This window comes from Andrena cerasifolii, chromosome 6 (genome assembly GCF_050908995.1).
Source record: "Andrena cerasifolii isolate SP2316 chromosome 6, iyAndCera1_principal, whole genome shotgun sequence".
NCBI classification, from domain to species: domain Eukaryota; kingdom Metazoa; phylum Arthropoda; class Insecta; order Hymenoptera; family Andrenidae; genus Andrena; species Andrena cerasifolii.
The window spans coordinates 6,477,712-6,492,922 of NC_135123.1; the positions used below are offsets into that span (position 1 = coordinate 6,477,712).

Below are 15,211 nucleotides of genomic sequence, written 5' to 3' on the forward strand. Positions count from 1 at the left end.
TTCTCACATTTTAGTATTATAAAACTCGTGCGAACGTAAAATCCTATGTTCACACATTAATTTTAATATCATACATCGTTTTATCCTTATAATAATTACGAATTGTAGATAATTTTTTATTCAAAACACTAATGTAATATTTGTACAAATCGAGATTGAATGAAGGACTTTTATACAGGCAGTTTTAATTTTGTTTATCAAATATTGCACACACATTTACAAAGAAAGAATTTATTTATTAATTGGTTTGATATTCCGATGTAATACATTCATACTATAAAATTTATAGGATGAAATTGGCATTATATATACACCGTATGACAAGAGTATGTTTTATGCTTTAACAGAAAATTTCTAATTTATCGAGACTTAAAATTTATATTCGTATTACTCGCGTTGCGCCATCGAAACAGCAACGACATCTACGATAGATATTTTTGAATATAAACATTTATGCATTCCCTTAGGCTGAGGGCACTCGAGCATTTTTTTCCGAGGTCCGTCGCGACGGACGTACGTATACATCGCACAGTAGCGTAAGTCTGATACACTGCAAAGTATTGTCACGATGTCCGTAAAAAAAAACGCTTGTGTGTCCGCAGCCTTAGTTTGAATGAAAGTAAATGTTTTAATCAAGTTGAAAGAGTACTTGAAATTAATATACTATTTACGCATTATGGGTTAAAGTTTTTGGGGAATAGTTTGTTACTGGGTTTTTTTTCTGGCGCCTGTTGAAGCGTCCTCAATAAATGATTTTCTCATCAAATTTAAAATACAGGGACACAAGTTCCAGTGCATTCGTATCAATGTTTAATAATTCTGCATGTACGTAAAATTGTAAATGATGATAGTATGCCAAATAACTTATTTTCGGTCACTATTTTAAATTTAATTCTGGCATGCTAATTATAATACATGTTTAGATGGATCTACAATTGCCGGTTGATTGTTTAAAGTTTCAATTCGACTTTGCTTTCCATTCAGTATAGCTTTTACATCTTCAGCGTCTAATGTTTCGTATTTAAATAAAGCATCTGCCAATTGCTTGTGTTCTTTAGCGTGGGCCTTTAAGATTGATTTTGCGCGATCATATGATTCCTGAACAGAATGAAAACAATTAATTTATTATCGAAAATTTCGGTAGCGATGCGTGAATTATCATTTAGCGAAAAAGATTTACTTGTAAAAGGCGCTTCACTTCGTTGTCAATAAGTTCGTTTGTACTAGGGCCAAATTCATTACCACTAGAAGCAAACTCTAGTCGCTTAAGCTCTCCATGTGCCCTAAAGCCAACTTTATCAGACATACCAAAAGATGTCACCATCCCTTCAGCAATTTGAGTCGCATTCTGGAAAAGATCATTATTAATACGACTACTGATATTTCAACGCGATGCAGTAACTTTAAAACCCATCACGAATTTCAACTTCCAGATTTCATTCACTTGTAAATATAAGTATATATACATATAACAGTTACTGTATAAATTCTCATAAATGAATAATAAACAAAAAATATAAATATAATATAAATATAATATATCAAAATACTTCGAAATCGTTGGCTGCGCCTGTCGTTACTTTATCAGGTCCAAAAATTAATTCTTCCGCAGCACGGCCACCCATCATTGAATCCATAGTGGCTAACAATTGAGATTTTGTTCGAAGATATACATCTTTCTCTGGCAGAAATGATGTCTGAAACATACAGGAGTTACATTTATAAGAGCAAGTGGATTAAACTTATAACAGTTTAACTGGCTTTAATATCTTATTATAACTTTATAACAATATCGATGTATTGTTAACATTTAATACTTACGTGTCCTAAAGAGGGCCCGCGAGGTATAATAGTAACTTTATGTATCGGCGTAGAATCTTTAGTGTAATATCCAACTATCGCGTGTCCCGCTTCATGATATGCTGTGATAAGATTGGTTTCCTCGTTATTCGTTCTACGTTTCCCTTCTGGGCCCATTACTACTTTATCTCTGGCATGTTCCAAGTCTTTGATGGTTACATAATCTGCACTATTCACAGCTGCCTTTAAAGCTGCTTGATTCACCTTTTAAAATTAAGCACACAAGTGAGATCGATTTGATTACGAATTATTATCCTAATTATATATAGTTGAAAACTCTGCAGAACAAGTGGATAATGGAGCATAAAGGAATACCATCGTCTCTATGTCAGCGCCAGTGAATCCAACAGTGCAGCGCGCTAAATATTCCACATCAACGTCTCGTGTCGATATTCGCGATAAGTACAAATCTAAGATATCTTTCCGACCAAGGTAGTCTGGCTTTTGTACAAAGATCTCAACGTCGAAACGTCCGGGCCGCATCAACGCTTTATCTAAATCATCGCGTCTATTTGTTGCACCGAGTACTATAACGCCTTCGTTCTGAAGGAATCTACAATTAAACCGAAGAAATTAGATATTCAACGAATCATCGATGCATGAGAATTGTAATATATTTTATTGAAAAAAGCGAGGTAAAATGTTTACTTTACCCATCCATTTCTGATAACAACTGATTTATAGTTTGATTCGCGTAGGGATGAAGAACTGAATTCGTTCGCCTTGCCCCGACCGAATCAATTTCGTCTATAAATATTACAGATGGTGCTCTTTCTTTTGCCGCTTCTAAAAACAGTAGTTCATCTTCAATAAGCTGCGAAGCAATACGTGCTATACAAAGGTGGCTTAATACGAATAACTTACTGAACAAGTCTCTCACTCTACGTGCACCTTGCCCTACTAAAATCTCATCGAATTCTGGTCCAGCTGCGTGGAAGAATGGTACACCAGCTTCGCCAGCCACTGCACGAGCTAACAATGTTTTCCCTGTTCCAGGTGGTCCTACTAATAATACACCCTTGGGCAATTTTCCACCGAGCGCGGAGAACTTCTCTGGGTTCTTTAGAAATTCAACGACATCTCTTAACTCTTGCTTAGCTTCTTCGACCTAACATTTTAAACGACAAATAATTGTATAATATTCTCGGCAAGGCGAACCGACATTAGCAATTTCATTGTTATTTACAATGTTTTACTCACTCCTTTGACATCGTTGAAAGTTACGTGAATTGCTTCTGGATTGACTTCAGCTTTTTGGCCCATTGAAAATCGAAATATGCTTCCTGGATTGCTAACTGCAGCAACAGAAATTTAGACGATTGAACTTAAAACATCGTGCGACACTAAAACGTATTTACGAAAATATTTATGAAACATTAAAGCTACTTACCTCCATACCAAAGTATTAACGCAAGTAGACTCGCGAATAATAGATTAAATATTGCTTTATGCCATGAACGTGTACGTATCTGACGCTGAAGCCCTGCGGCGTACCCTTCTATGAAAGCTTTTCTTACTTTTGTATTCTCTTCGGATAAAATGTCATTTACTATGAAGTTAATTTTGTCGATATCTGATTCTTTCGTACCACGCGGCTCCTGCGTAGTAAGAAGGTAGTTATTATTTATACGATTGGATTAATAATTAAATGGTAATTTAAAATAAAGAATGTAAAATAACATTAATAAATATAAGTTAAATAATACATTGTCTTACTGTTGTTGAGTAATCAGTGAAGAATTTTTTAAACCTGCTTATAAATGATGGCTTTCTTTCCAATTCCACATTTATACTACGCTTTGTTTTAAAATTACGAATTTGTATATGATAATTAAATGGATTTTTAATGCAAAGAGTGCACAATGTTCTGTGATGCTGCTTTGATTGCGAATATATAGTGGGCAAAATAATTGGCTCTGTTAATTGTGCGCAAGGAAATCTTTGTTTGCTTTCTGTAAAATTTGATCCCGATACGTACGATACATTCCACTTATCATTTTCCACTAATTTCTTTTTAAAAGCTTTCATGGAAAGCTGGTCTAACATTAAACAAACATTATTCTTTTTTACATTAAGTATTGTAATCACATCACGCCTATTCAGTTTATTTATCGACATTGTCATATAGCTTCTCGCTGCCTGAAAATAGATCAGACATGTAATGCACATAGTTATTACAAACTTTCGCTAAGCATAACATATGGTAGATTTACTTCTGTCGAGCTATTAGACAAAGTATCATCCCTAGCCTTTCTGAACTCATTCTGTCTTTTTACTTTAGTCGAAAACGGTGTGGATTTTGAATTAACTGTCGAAGTTAACTGTGTCAGATGATACAACACCTAGAAACATTAAACAATTATAATCACATTTATCGCTGTAATTGAATTTTTTCATATACTTTTTGAAGATAGCGTAAGAATTACATAAACAGAGCCTAGCTTACGTTACATTTAAAGAAAATTAATGCCCACCGTATCGTCGAGTTAAGAAAAATAATAATTTTATGTAATAAACATCTCGTACCATAAATTTCGTCAGCTTGAGCAAATATGACGAAATAAGGTTATGACACAAAGATTTATAAAAAGATCTGAATGGAAGGCTTTCGATACGGACTTGGTGCGTGTATTTAAGGAAAGCACGTAAAACTGTATCACAGGTTATCTATTAAAATTCAAAGGACAATCGTACGCGATCGTAATTTATATTCGCACAACGACGATACGAACCTGATTATGGTATTGAAAAGAAAACATTGAAAACCAATTCCTTTTAACAGATGCAACAAATTAGATAGTACTACCACTTTTTTAAGCAACAATGAACTCGATTGCTCGCACTTTCTTTCGCCGTACGTGCAAAAAGATTAAGTTACATGGCACCAATATTTCGTACAAGAAACATAATTTCGATGCTAGGTATAAGGCCTATAAGGCAACGGAAACGGCTGCAGTCTCCGTGTAACTTCCGAACGTTTAAAATCAGTTGTGACACGATCTATAATTAAATGAGATATCGTTTTGAAATCTGCACTTGAAACGCATGCTTGTTTTAAACTCGAGATTTTATTGTGCATAGAAAAGGCAGATTTTATTATACAATTGAACTTTTGGCGTAATAATCACATTTCAAAACAGTTGGCTTGTGATTGGTCTATGACTACTACTTCTCACTGTACTTCATTTATTTAATTTTAAATAAAATTACATAGAATTTCATAGCTATGTGACAGTCCACTCTCATAAGAATTTCTATTATTTGTACAAGTTACATCTAATAAAAATATTCAATTTCAAATAAATATTTATTTACTATTGGCATAGTTTATATTTGATGTTGTAGATTGGAGTAGAAATTTAGATTGTTAAATAAAGAAATATCGATTAAAACAATTTTATTTCACTGTTTAAAATTACAGTACAACTACAGTCCCATAAAAAGATTTCAAACATAGTCACTAGTTTCCTATATGTTTCAACATATACCTACTTTTGTAAGTTTGTTTAATATATTACAAGGGTATTTGAATATGACATTAAAATAAATGTACCCAGATACATGAACACGTTTATTAGAATAACATTAATGGTTACTCAAAAGCTGTACAGATGTTTATCCTGCTTCCCTTTTACTTTTAAGGAAGGATAAGAAAGTATCAAGCAAAGTAAATGAACATAAGCGTGGTAAAAATAATCGATTACAAATTATACGGAATAAGATACATACGCGCTTTTGACCTATTAAAAAATGAAATTAATCAAATCCTACTATTCATTTCGTCTTCTTTCAATATACAACGTAGAAACGTGTTTAGGAACAAAGAAAAAATAAAATAAATCAAAGGTGCAAATAGTTAATCCGATTCTGATATTGAAAAGGCAGTAAAATTTAAATTGTAGAATTATAAAAGCAATATCAAATCAAGGGTATGAAAATATAAAAGCGTTCCGTGAAATACCTACGCTTCCATAATAATTTATCTCTTATATATAAATTGAAACTGAGCTTTTCGTCCAAATACTTGGATCACACAATTTTCCAACGCATCTTGCGATCACGTGCTATGTAGCTTTTCGATACAAACACTGAGCTGTTGTAGACGATGCAATAAATGATGCATGTTGGCGCTAGAATGTCGAAGACCCGATTGTTCCCCGCCGATTTCTTGTTTTTGACCTAGCTCGAAATGGAGTCTAGCTAGTCGTTCCTGTTGCTCTCTTATTTCTGTCATTTGTTCCATGCTACAGTCTTTTCCTAAATCAAAATCGTATTATTTACTTCAATGCTTCGTCGTCGTTATAACGTTACATATACATATATCTTACGCTCGACAATATGATTAACATACCGAATGCTCGTAAATTACCACTATGAAAATCTTCCAGAAGCTGTAATAAAGCTTGCTCCATGCGTCGAACATCGGGAACCTCTGACAAAAAGCAATGATGTTTGCATGGCGCCATACCTTTATTTTATAACAGCAAAAGGCAACCAAAAAACAACGTAATGTGAACATATAAAGAAACTTAAAGGAAAAGTGTGCGAGTAAAATTAAAAATTTTATTCGAATATATAATTCATAATAACATAATACTTAGTAACTACATCGTGAAAATGGCGTTGTACTTTGTGAAATTACCTTTGTGCTGACGGTTAATTTTCGATGGTTCGGGTCGATTTGGCTTTTGCTTTTCTTTCTCGTTCAAATAGACTAGGCGAGACTGATTGCCATGATTGGAAACGTTCACAGCCCTGCTGGAAACCATGGATCCTTGACTCGTTGCTTGCCCAGAACTTCCTTTACTAATGATCGGCGATGTTTGTGTATTACTTCCCCATAATACTTGTTGCTGAAATAATGCATTTCACGATTAGAGATTATGTACACGTCCGCCTGTATGTACGAATAAGCATTTATGATTATTTATTCAGAGAAAGAATTCTACCTAATTTCTACAACTATAGCTACAGTAAGATTACTTAAGGTTTAATAAAGAAATAACAAAGATATGAAATTCATACCGATACGTGAGAACTATGGGTATCATTTCTACTTTGATGCTGCGATCTTGCTGGCGTCGAAGGTGGTGTGGCCTCTCCGCCGTGACTCAATGGTTCTTCGCATTCTTCTTCTTGAACTAATTGCTGCAGTTCACCGCAGCCAGACTCTTCGGCCATTCTAATAATATATGCTATTACCAAACTTTCTAACAAACCCTTTCTTACTCCCCGCTATCATGATTCAAACATGATAGAGCATCTCCCTGTCATTTAAGAAGGAACCCGTTTCGCGCATGTAGAATGAGCTCATTGGCTCCGAAAAAGCGTTGGTGGGGATACAGCCAATAGTGGCTTCTCCCGGCACCAATCAGCGTCAACCTGCGCAGAACCGGTCTAAACTCGTCGGTCGGCAGGTTCCTTCTTAAATGACATTTCATACATTTTTTACATGATTAACCTACATTAATTATAAAAACCTTCATTTATACACTTTCACAGATATGTTATTGAGATTTGTAATCATTGAACTGTAACAAGCTAACAACTATCAGTTCTTCGTGTTCTTGGTAACGTTATCTTTTATAGTTATACATTCCTATTTCTCTTTAAATCGAAAACGTGACGATTAAAGAAGAAACTTTGTTAGGAGAGTAACTTTTTATGACATTGATTTTTAATGGTTATAATCAACTTCGTTATCGTGTATGTATAGGCCTGGATACATAATATATATATGAAAACAAATTTCATCTGATCATCTGCAGTTTCTATTGCTTTACGTTTGTGTGCGTTGCGTGTACATCACGTAAGTATGCACATGCATGCTAGTGCTGTAGAAAATAAATATGTACATACACAGACGTTGTGGCATGATAGCACGTCACACGAACGAAACGATAAGGCAACTGTTAGTGGTTTTTAAGAAAAAGTTGACAAACGTATTGCAAAAGCCATTTTGCATGCGATATATTTCAACAATAGTTGTTTCGTTTATTACATTCAACCGAATGACCTTTTTAGAAATGTTCCTGTGATTTGAGATTAACTTTTATTCTCATGTATGAAAAATTGATGTAATTCAAAAGAAATTCGAATTGAGTACCTTGTCAGCCAGTTTTTTTATACTTAAGGCAAGATTATTTCTTGTTTTGTGAAATGGATTATTTAGAGGAGTTTATTAGCAACGTAGAAGGCAAGATTGAATGTATTAGTTTAAGGGGGTAGGTTACCCTCAACAGCCCAAAATCAGGCACTCCTTCATAAGCACATTCTGAAGTAATAAATGAATATAGAGATAATTTTTATTTTACTCTATTAAGCGCCATTTCGTTGATTTTAATGCGCAAAAAGAAAATTTTAAATATATTTATAGGAAAAAGAGTTATAAATATAAATGTGAGAGCGTGTACGCGATGCACCGTTTGATGGTGAACACAATTCCGGACAGGTGAATCACCTAAAACACAAAGTAAAGGCATTTTTATAATCTGTAAAACAGTATCCATCTTGTGCAGGAAGCAAAATTTTGTTAAACAAATTAATATAATTTTTATGTTGATGCTTCTGAAATTTTTCCTTTTTTTTTGTAAGAAAAATATTTTTTATATTTTTCTTTTAAGAATTTATATTGAAAATGTGCTCTCAATACATGGAGGGGAATAGTTTTCTGCAGCTTCCTGTAAATTTTCATTTAAATCGTTCGAACGGTTTTCGAGATTTTATGTTCACCGTTTTGGGAAACGTAGTTTCTGGGAAATCGCGTTTAAAGTTGGACTTTGTTATCCGATCTCACGTGCAGGCTCTTACATTTTTTACTGTAATTCCTTCATTTTTTAGAATTTCAGGGCCCGGTTGCGCTTAAAATACGTAGAAAAGATGTAGCTAGCGGAATATGCAAACATCCTAAAAAACAATTTTCGAAAGTTTTGAGAGTAACTTACCCCCTTAAGCTTTGAAGAAATCTGTATCCGATGACTGAGCATTTTAATTAATGACGCGACTTGTATCATTTCATTGTGATTATGATAATTGTTATTGAGACGATTTGATGATATTTTAATATTGCAGACATATTTAATGTTTCCATGGATGCGAGGACATTTAGTAGATGCCTGGTATAACAGAAAAAGCTCGACGAGGACAGCCAAAATGAGCAATCCTGAAAGCAGTAGTACAATGCTTATGCCAGTTGCAACGCCTTCGGAAAGTTTCTCAATAAATGTTATAAGGTATAATGTTTTCGGCTACCACGAATATTCATTGGTAGCTGTTAATAAATCTTTTTATCTTGTACAGCCTCCAAGGTAATGTTGCGGACATTACTGTAACGCCGGATTTGACCATAGAGAAAATTAAAGCAATTGTAATGAAACATTTCTATGATCATGATACAACAAAAATGCTGTCACAGTTTCGCTTAGTTCATCCATCTAAGTTCAGACAGCTTGTAGATGGCAATAGCGTGAACGACGAGGGAATTAGAGAACATGGTAATATCAACTTGGCGTCCTATCTTATTAGCAATATACACGTGCGCAGAAATAGTATAAAGTAATCCTCTATTGTTACAGACAAGTTAATATTAACAGAAATTCGCACTGCACCTGCAAAAGAAAATTTGTCCGAAGAAGTTTTAAAAGGTCCAACCAAAGAAGCAATATTACGAGCGACTAGTAAATTACCTATACGTAATCCACCTCGACCTGTTTCGTCCGTCGGATGCCCCGCAGATGTTAGTGTGTAGACAAGAGTCGTATTCTTTCGGTGTAGAAATCTCTTCACATTTCACATTATAGTTTCAGAATGAAATGCAAAAGATTTTAACAACCCTTGTGAAAGCCTCGGCAAAGATTTTAACATATAGCCCAGAGGCACAAAAGTTTTATGATATTTTAGAGCAAAAATTAAAAGAAAAGTGTAAGCCAAATATTGATCCGAATACTGTGAAAATTCTTATGGAAATGGGCTATTCCCATGAAAGTGTTCTAAAAGTTCTTCGTTTACGAAAGTATAAGCATTTCTCTATCATTTAATTCGGTAGTTGCCAATAGAAATACATTAATGATAATGTTACACAGAAACATTTAATCTACTGTAGATCAAATATCACCGAAGCGTTGGAATGGCTAATAGATAATCAAGATAATCTGGATGACAATGAGGAAGACGACGATTTATCTCCGGTAGCTATCGAAAACAATAATGACAATGATACCGCAGGTCCCAGTTTACCTGGTAATCAAAGAAAGAAGTCTTTAAAGGAGGCATGTATTGAATTATTTAAAGGAGGTAATTGTCCCGATATTACGTATTAGTTTCCATTTTATGCAAATCTTTTAATTATGTACAAACAACAATATCACTTACCAATGAAATTATAAATTAGAATTCAGGATTTAACTTCTTTTGGTATCTATATCTAAGTAAAGTGGCGATTATATAGATAGTCAAAGTTCGAAGAAAGAGGGGAACTTGATCAGCATAGTAGATCTTCTAGTAGAAAGTATTCAAAGCTACAAGAAAATGGACTTCAAACCAAATTCTACAGCAGTGCAGACGCTGCTGGAAATGGGATTCGAAGAGAAGAGCATCGTCAGTGCACTGAAAGTTACGGGAAACAATCAGGCTAATGCTGTGAGTAGTGTAACACGAACTTAATTGAATTTTGTCTAATGCATTCCTTTTACAGTGCGAATGGTTGCTTGGAGATCGAAGGCCGAGTTTGCAGGATTTAGGCACAGGACTTGATTCCAACAGTCCCATTTACAAAGCAATTATGAACAATGCACATATTCAACTTAGCCTCACGAATCCTAAAATGCTGTTAGGTAAGATTACTTATGTTTATTGGCACGTATTATAAATATTGCCCAATTTCGGATGGTTAAAATAATTATATTTGAATGTTTAATAAAATGTTGTATTTTCAGTATATTTGTCTATGCTAGAAACCCCAAATTCTACAAACGTGTGGATCAATGATCCTGATGTATTCCCTGTAGTCAATCAAATTATTAATACATACCACCTTGAGAAAGATGCAATTCAGATGAATCGATATACAAACAATTAGGTGGTATTAAGGTGAAAAATAAAAAAAAGTATTCTGTTACAAATTTACAGCTGCAGATTTTACAAATGTTTATAATGATGCAATTGTTCATTAATTATATTAATAAAAGTTATTTATTATAATAATCGGTATTTATTATACATTTATCTGTATAGGGTACGTGTCCCGATTCCGGTGCCTTTATACTCGCATAAATAAATAGGGAAAGAAGTTTTCTTAAGGGGCTGTTCCGGTCTAGAGCCCACAAATATAGGTGATATTTAGGAATTAATTAAAGGAAAACTACTACATATAATTTAATGGGACTTTCTGCATTGTATTAAGGAATTCCATATTCAAATATGGAATTAAACGGACATAATCTCGTATACTCGGCTTACGAATATCGCTAAAAAATAGTTGTAGCTCAGCGTAGGGGCCCTTCAAGCATAGACATATATAGACGGAGCAGAAGCTGGGACTATCGGCGAGGGGAACGGTAGGCTTGTAGGGGAAAAGGCAGAGGTCAGATACAGGCACGTCGGGTTAGCTTCGGAAGCATTCGGCATGCATATCCACTGCGTTACCCGATTTGCCTGTATCGCTCCCCTTACCGCGAATCTTACACCCCCCTCAGCTTACGCTCCGTCTATATATGTCATTGCCTTCAAGCGCCTACTTCGCCTTTCAATCTTTCTTTTCCGCAGTGTGCCTTCCGTTGTCAAGGAGACCGCACAACGCTACGAATGCTCCGATTACCATGACGGGCTAGCGGCTGGACCATTGGTCGCTTCTTTAGTGTCGCGCGGTATCTCTGACAACGCGGACGAGAGTAGGAGAACCCCGAGCTTGCGCGTAAGCGGCTTTGGACAGCGCTGTTGTAGTCGCGGTGTAATAGACACCGTGGTTGTAACAGAAGGGAAACTGTGTATCTTTCGAAAACGGTAAGAATGAACTCGATTGATACGAATGGAAAAATGTCTATGAATGCTGCTATAAAAGCATTCACAAACATTATGGATTCCTTAAATACGCGTGACCGACAAGCCTTTTTATCATTTATCGCGGATAATTGGAAGGCAGAAGAGGCGACATTGAAATCCCTGTCACGGAATTATATAGGTAGGTAAGTGACATTTCAATTTTGTACAATAAATTGTAGAATAAGAAGTTAATAGAATCATCCCTGTTTGCAGATGATCACCACAAAGAAAGCAATTCAGAAAAGGAGCAAATGAGAAATATAAAGAAAATAATTATCGATATTAGAAGCAGAGTACCATTCGATGGTATACTTCCATCGGAGCATATTGTTCCGCCAACAGTTGGAGAGGTCTGCTATTCGATGTTATAAACAACTTTCAGACCTGTTTACCAGTACGGAGAAATATTATTAGTTTGATAACTCTGCAGAATTCAGATTGCAATGATACATCAACCAAGCATGTTGATGCATTTCTTTATGATAGTAATGAAGTTATTGACCTTATAGAAGAAGGAGGATTGAACCATTTATACTGCGCTAATTGTGGGTCCAAGAATGTAAAAGAATATAGTAAGGGATTATTAAAAGTGTGTCTGTCTTAACTCTACAACTAGCCGTTTAAACTAAGCTTTGTTTCAGACATCATATCGCATTCCATGTCAGTATCTACCATGCTGTATATATTTCATAGCGTCTTACCATCCTTGGAAGGAAAAACTTTACTCGACATAGGATCCAGACTGGGCGCTGTTTTATTCGGGGTATTTCTTTTCACTCTCTTCAGGTTTACATTTCATCCAACAGCATGTATTGTTACTTAGAAATACATTTCTAGGCACACATCTTCACGTCCGCTCGGAGAATCATTGGAGTTGAAATGAACAAGGAACTCTGCGCGTTACAATGCGAGATAACACAGAAATACAAGATGAACGATCGTGTTGAGATAGTAAATAAGAGAATCGAGGAATGCCCCGAGATTGTACAGAACAGCAACGTTATTATTATGAACAATCCATTTGAATTTTATGTCTCACAATCCGTACACGCTGACATATGGAAATATCTGAGGTGTAATATTGAAAAGGGAACGATTGTAGTCACCAGACCATCTATCGAAAGAATCTTCGCGGATTTGAAAACGGGGATATCGATCAAGGACTGGGTCAAACCTTATGGGACAGAAAAGAATCTAAAGGATCCTCGAGCGCTTGGATCGCAACCTGTAGATCCTGACGATCATTCCGACATTAATTTCTATGTAGTTCTATAAAGGACTGATTAAGGAGGAAGAAGACATCGACGTACATAGATGGGGTGTAAAGAAATTGAAATTTTTTTTTATGCGAATAGGAAAAATAAATATCTTTTTTAAGATCATATTCGTCTTTTTTATATCGTCTAATCGATGCTATGTAACAGTTTGCCGCTCCGATACATTCGAATGGAAAGTATGAAGTTCGCGGTAACTCATCAAATTTCCAGGGTCAAAACAGGAATCAAAACATCGGGTTTGTGGCGTCACGCGAAACCCATCGGTACAGGTGTTATCGTAACCGCAACTCTCTTGCGTCAATCGTAGGTGGAAAGCTTCCCTACTAGGAGAGCCAATTTCAATGCAATCGATCCCCTCCTTTTATACAGGATCCCTTGTATAGGTAGTCACCGCGCAGTGGTCAAGTTCAAATCTCGAGTTCAGTCAGCCATCAGCCACGATTGACGTACAATCATCGCATACATAGCTTCTTTCAGTTAGCGCGATTGAAAATTAACACTCGCGGATAGCGAGCAACGATGAACGTCGAGGACGCCCGGCCGAATTGCTTCGATCCCACTAACGAAAATCAGATTCTATCGCGTCGTAAACGTGCCACGCGTTAACAATGACTATTTCCCTGCCATTCTGTTTCTGCTCAAACTTCTTAATCCCCATCGAAATTGCTGGTAACTATCTATGCGCTACCGATCGAGAATGAAATACAGAACACGACATCGAGATGGACAGGTAAGAGTTACAACGTGAATTTGAAAATCTAACAATAACATGTTTTGTTACTTTGTCTCGAACGTAATGTGAACCGCGCTGTGTTTTATGCTAAGTGGATATTGTTGCTGAGCTGACGCGATTATAAAAGAATTGATTGTTTACGATGGATGGTTTGAGAAAGTTCTTTCAAGTTATTTGCTAAACATCGTCCACGTAGATTTTAATATAAGCATGTTGCTTAGCATCACTTATCTGGAACATGAACGAGTCATTAGCCTTGGGCCGACATTGACCCGATTTCGTCAGAAATATGAGCCCGGTTAGTCGTCTAGCCTTCCTTTGCTTGTCTCTTCTTCGAATTCTCAAACAGAAGCGCTACGAATTTGTTGAATTAAAAGTATCTGCTTCTTCCTCGCGCATTGTCAATGCATCAGAGGAGATGTTGGTAAATACCCTTATCTGCGTTTGCGTAATAGAAGATAACGTAAGGAAACAATATGAAAACTCGTTCGTCATTAGTACTGCAGGGCTAGGGGTTCCCAATTGCCTCCGGCGCTGTCGCGGTTTGCACATGAATTTTATTTAGACACAGTTCTCGGTCGATACAGGCGATAAATAAATTACAAGTACTTTATCATACATTATCACGCGTATAATACTTTTACGTACATATAACGAGCACAAGCGTGCCCACGTATCTCCGCAACAACGTCCAAAGATGAGTCGGCCGTGACTGGATTGAGAGCCTCTGTCCTAGGCTTCTGTCGAATTCGCGTTGGTGTGTTCTATTTACCGCGTTGCGTTCCGTTCCCTCTGCGAAAACGGCAGACCGGGGATCCAACCGTCGGCAATCTCGTCTCCCCGCTGGCGTGATGTTCCGCCGCGTGCGATCAGGGGCACTAGGTGGCTGCCGATGAAAAGTAACGCGTGGGCGACGCGAAAAAGAGGAGGAAAAAAGAAAGAGGAGAATTCGCAATTCCGCTTGCTGCGCCGCCACGGGTTATTTCGCTAATGAAACAGTGGAGCGAACGGTCGCAGGCACAGATAGGCTCAAGTGGCCAAGGGGCACTTGAACTGACGAGATAATGGACCGATTGTCGAGAAAGAGAAAGAATCAATGGTGCACAGGACGAGAACGGCGGGTACATACACATATGTACGTGGCCGCTGCAACCGCCGCGCCGTGCCGATCATTCAATCGCACTTTCTTGTTTCTTTGCCTCTGACAGCCTCCGCTGACGCACTTGTGACGTCAATCGAAGAAGCAAGAAGCAACCCTGGCATACCTTCCATGCATCTCTCCCTCCGCATTTCTTCGACCCGG

The 15,211-nt window shown here is 36.5% G+C and overlaps 4 protein-coding genes and 1 long non-coding RNA gene across 9 annotated transcripts; 2 read left to right on the plus strand and 3 right to left on the minus strand.

Moving 5' to 3' along the window:
• Positions 1 to 502: 502 nt before the first annotated feature.
• Positions 503 to 4,846, minus strand: Yme1l (ATP-dependent zinc metalloprotease YME1L). 2 transcript variants are annotated; one of them, XM_076815488.1, is made up of 12 exons: positions 4,593 to 4,846; positions 4,074 to 4,202; positions 3,577 to 3,999; positions 3,251 to 3,458; positions 3,061 to 3,155; positions 2,725 to 2,968; positions 2,514 to 2,646; positions 2,176 to 2,413; positions 1,822 to 2,064; positions 1,551 to 1,697; positions 1,181 to 1,348; positions 503 to 1,098 (listed from the first exon to the last, which is right to left on the minus strand). In XM_076815488.1, the coding sequence occupies exons 1-12, from the start codon at positions 4,617 to 4,619 to the stop codon at positions 907 to 909; spliced, it is 2,247 nt and encodes a 748-aa protein (XP_076671603.1). In that variant the 5' UTR covers positions 4,620 to 4,846; the 3' UTR covers positions 503 to 906. The 2 variants fall into 2 exon arrangements, with proteins under 2 accessions (XP_076671603.1, XP_076671604.1); XM_076815489.1 differs by lacking the exon at positions 4,593 to 4,846 and adding an exon at positions 4,307 to 4,559.
• Positions 4,847 to 5,240: 394 nt separating this feature from the next.
• LOC143369580 (uncharacterized) lies at positions 5,241 to 7,582 on the minus strand. Of its 3 annotated transcripts, none has more exons than XM_076813699.1 (5): positions 7,353 to 7,582; positions 6,886 to 7,127; positions 6,503 to 6,713; positions 6,212 to 6,292; positions 5,241 to 6,117 (listed from the first exon to the last, which is right to left on the minus strand). In XM_076813699.1, exons 2-5 carry the CDS (start codon positions 7,039 to 7,041, stop codon positions 5,918 to 5,920), a joined length of 648 nt encoding a protein of 215 aa, XP_076669814.1. In that variant the 5' UTR covers positions 7,042 to 7,127; positions 7,353 to 7,582; the 3' UTR covers positions 5,241 to 5,917. The 3 variants fall into 3 exon arrangements, with proteins under 3 accessions (XP_076669814.1, XP_076669813.1, XP_076669812.1); XM_076813698.1 differs by having other exon boundaries at positions 6,212 to 6,328; positions 6,886 to 7,042; positions 7,326 to 7,582; XM_076813697.1 differs by having other exon boundaries at positions 6,212 to 6,328; positions 7,353 to 7,581.
• A 141-nt stretch (positions 7,583 to 7,723) lies between these two features.
• Positions 7,724 to 11,061, plus strand: Kpc2 (Kip1 ubiquitination-promoting complex subunit 2). Of its 2 annotated transcripts, XM_076813689.1 has the most exons (9): positions 7,724 to 7,994; positions 8,932 to 9,092; positions 9,160 to 9,353; positions 9,435 to 9,595; positions 9,660 to 9,871; positions 9,962 to 10,152; positions 10,307 to 10,497; positions 10,553 to 10,691; positions 10,794 to 11,061. In XM_076813689.1, exons 2-9 carry the CDS (start codon positions 8,941 to 8,943, stop codon positions 10,934 to 10,936), a joined length of 1,383 nt encoding a protein of 460 aa, XP_076669804.1. In that variant the 5' UTR covers positions 7,724 to 7,994; positions 8,932 to 8,940; the 3' UTR covers positions 10,937 to 11,061. The 2 variants fall into 2 exon arrangements, with proteins under 2 accessions (XP_076669804.1, XP_076669806.1); XM_076813691.1 differs by lacking the exon at positions 7,724 to 7,994 and having other exon boundaries at positions 8,808 to 9,092; positions 9,435 to 9,577.
• Positions 11,062 to 11,736: 675 nt separating this feature from the next.
• On the plus strand, positions 11,737 to 13,280 carry LOC143369578 (uncharacterized). The gene is made up of 5 exons (XM_076813693.1): positions 11,737 to 12,037; positions 12,112 to 12,248; positions 12,329 to 12,470; positions 12,540 to 12,661; positions 12,736 to 13,280. The coding sequence occupies exons 1-5, from the start codon at positions 11,866 to 11,868 to the stop codon at positions 13,171 to 13,173; spliced, it is 1,011 nt and encodes a 336-aa protein (XP_076669808.1). The 5' UTR covers positions 11,737 to 11,865; the 3' UTR covers positions 13,174 to 13,280.
• LOC143369583 (uncharacterized) lies at positions 13,278 to 14,443 on the minus strand. The gene is made up of 2 exons (XR_013085442.1): positions 14,341 to 14,443; positions 13,278 to 14,262 (listed from the first exon to the last, which is right to left on the minus strand). It is a non-coding gene; the product is annotated as an uncharacterized LOC143369583 (long non-coding RNA).
• Between the last annotated feature and the right edge of the window lie 768 nt (positions 14,444 to 15,211).

Excerpts from the sequence above, each read along its gene's own strand:
- Kpc2 (XM_076813689.1), top strand. The coding sequence starts at position 8,941 with ATGTTTCCATGGATGCGAGGACATTTAGTAGATGCCTGGTATAACAGA. Across the intron at positions 9,596-9,659 it reads CCGTCGGATGCCCCGCAGAT|TTTCAGAATGAAATGCAAAA; the intron begins GTTAGTGTGTAG and ends TTCACATTATAG. Across the intron at positions 10,153-10,306 it reads TATTGAATTATTTAAAGGAG|ATAGTCAAAGTTCGAAGAAA; the intron begins GTAATTGTCCCG and ends GCGATTATATAG.
- Yme1l (XM_076815488.1), bottom strand. The coding sequence starts at position 4,619 with ATGTTTTCTTTTCAATACCATAATCAG. Across the intron at positions 2,065-2,175 it reads GCGCTGACATAGAGACGATG|GTGAATCAAGCAGCTTTAAA; the intron begins GTATTCCTTTAT and ends TAATTTTAAAAG. Across the intron at positions 1,698-1,821 it reads GCGGGCCCTCTTTAGGACAC|ACATCATTTCTGCCAGAGAA; the intron begins GTAAGTATTAAA and ends TGTATGTTTCAG.
- LOC143369580 (XM_076813698.1), bottom strand. The coding sequence starts at position 7,041 with ATGGCCGAAGAGTCTGGCTGCGGTGAACTGCAGCAATTAGTTCAAGAA. Across the intron at positions 6,714-6,885 it reads CCCATAGTTCTCACGTATCG|CAACAAGTATTATGGGGAAG; the intron begins GTATGAATTTCA and ends GCATTATTTCAG. Across the intron at positions 6,329-6,502 it reads AATTAACCGTCAGCACAAAG|GTATGGCGCCATGCAAACAT; the intron begins GTAATTTCACAA and ends TATAAAATAAAG.
- LOC143369578 (XM_076813693.1), top strand. The coding sequence starts at position 11,866 with ATGAACTCGATTGATACGAATGGAAAAATGTCTATGAATGCTGCTATA. Across the intron at positions 12,038-12,111 it reads CCTGTCACGGAATTATATAG|ATGATCACCACAAAGAAAGC; the intron begins GTAGGTAAGTGA and ends CCCTGTTTGCAG. Across the intron at positions 12,471-12,539 it reads CAAGAATGTAAAAGAATATA|ACATCATATCGCATTCCATG; the intron begins GTAAGGGATTAT and ends GCTTTGTTTCAG.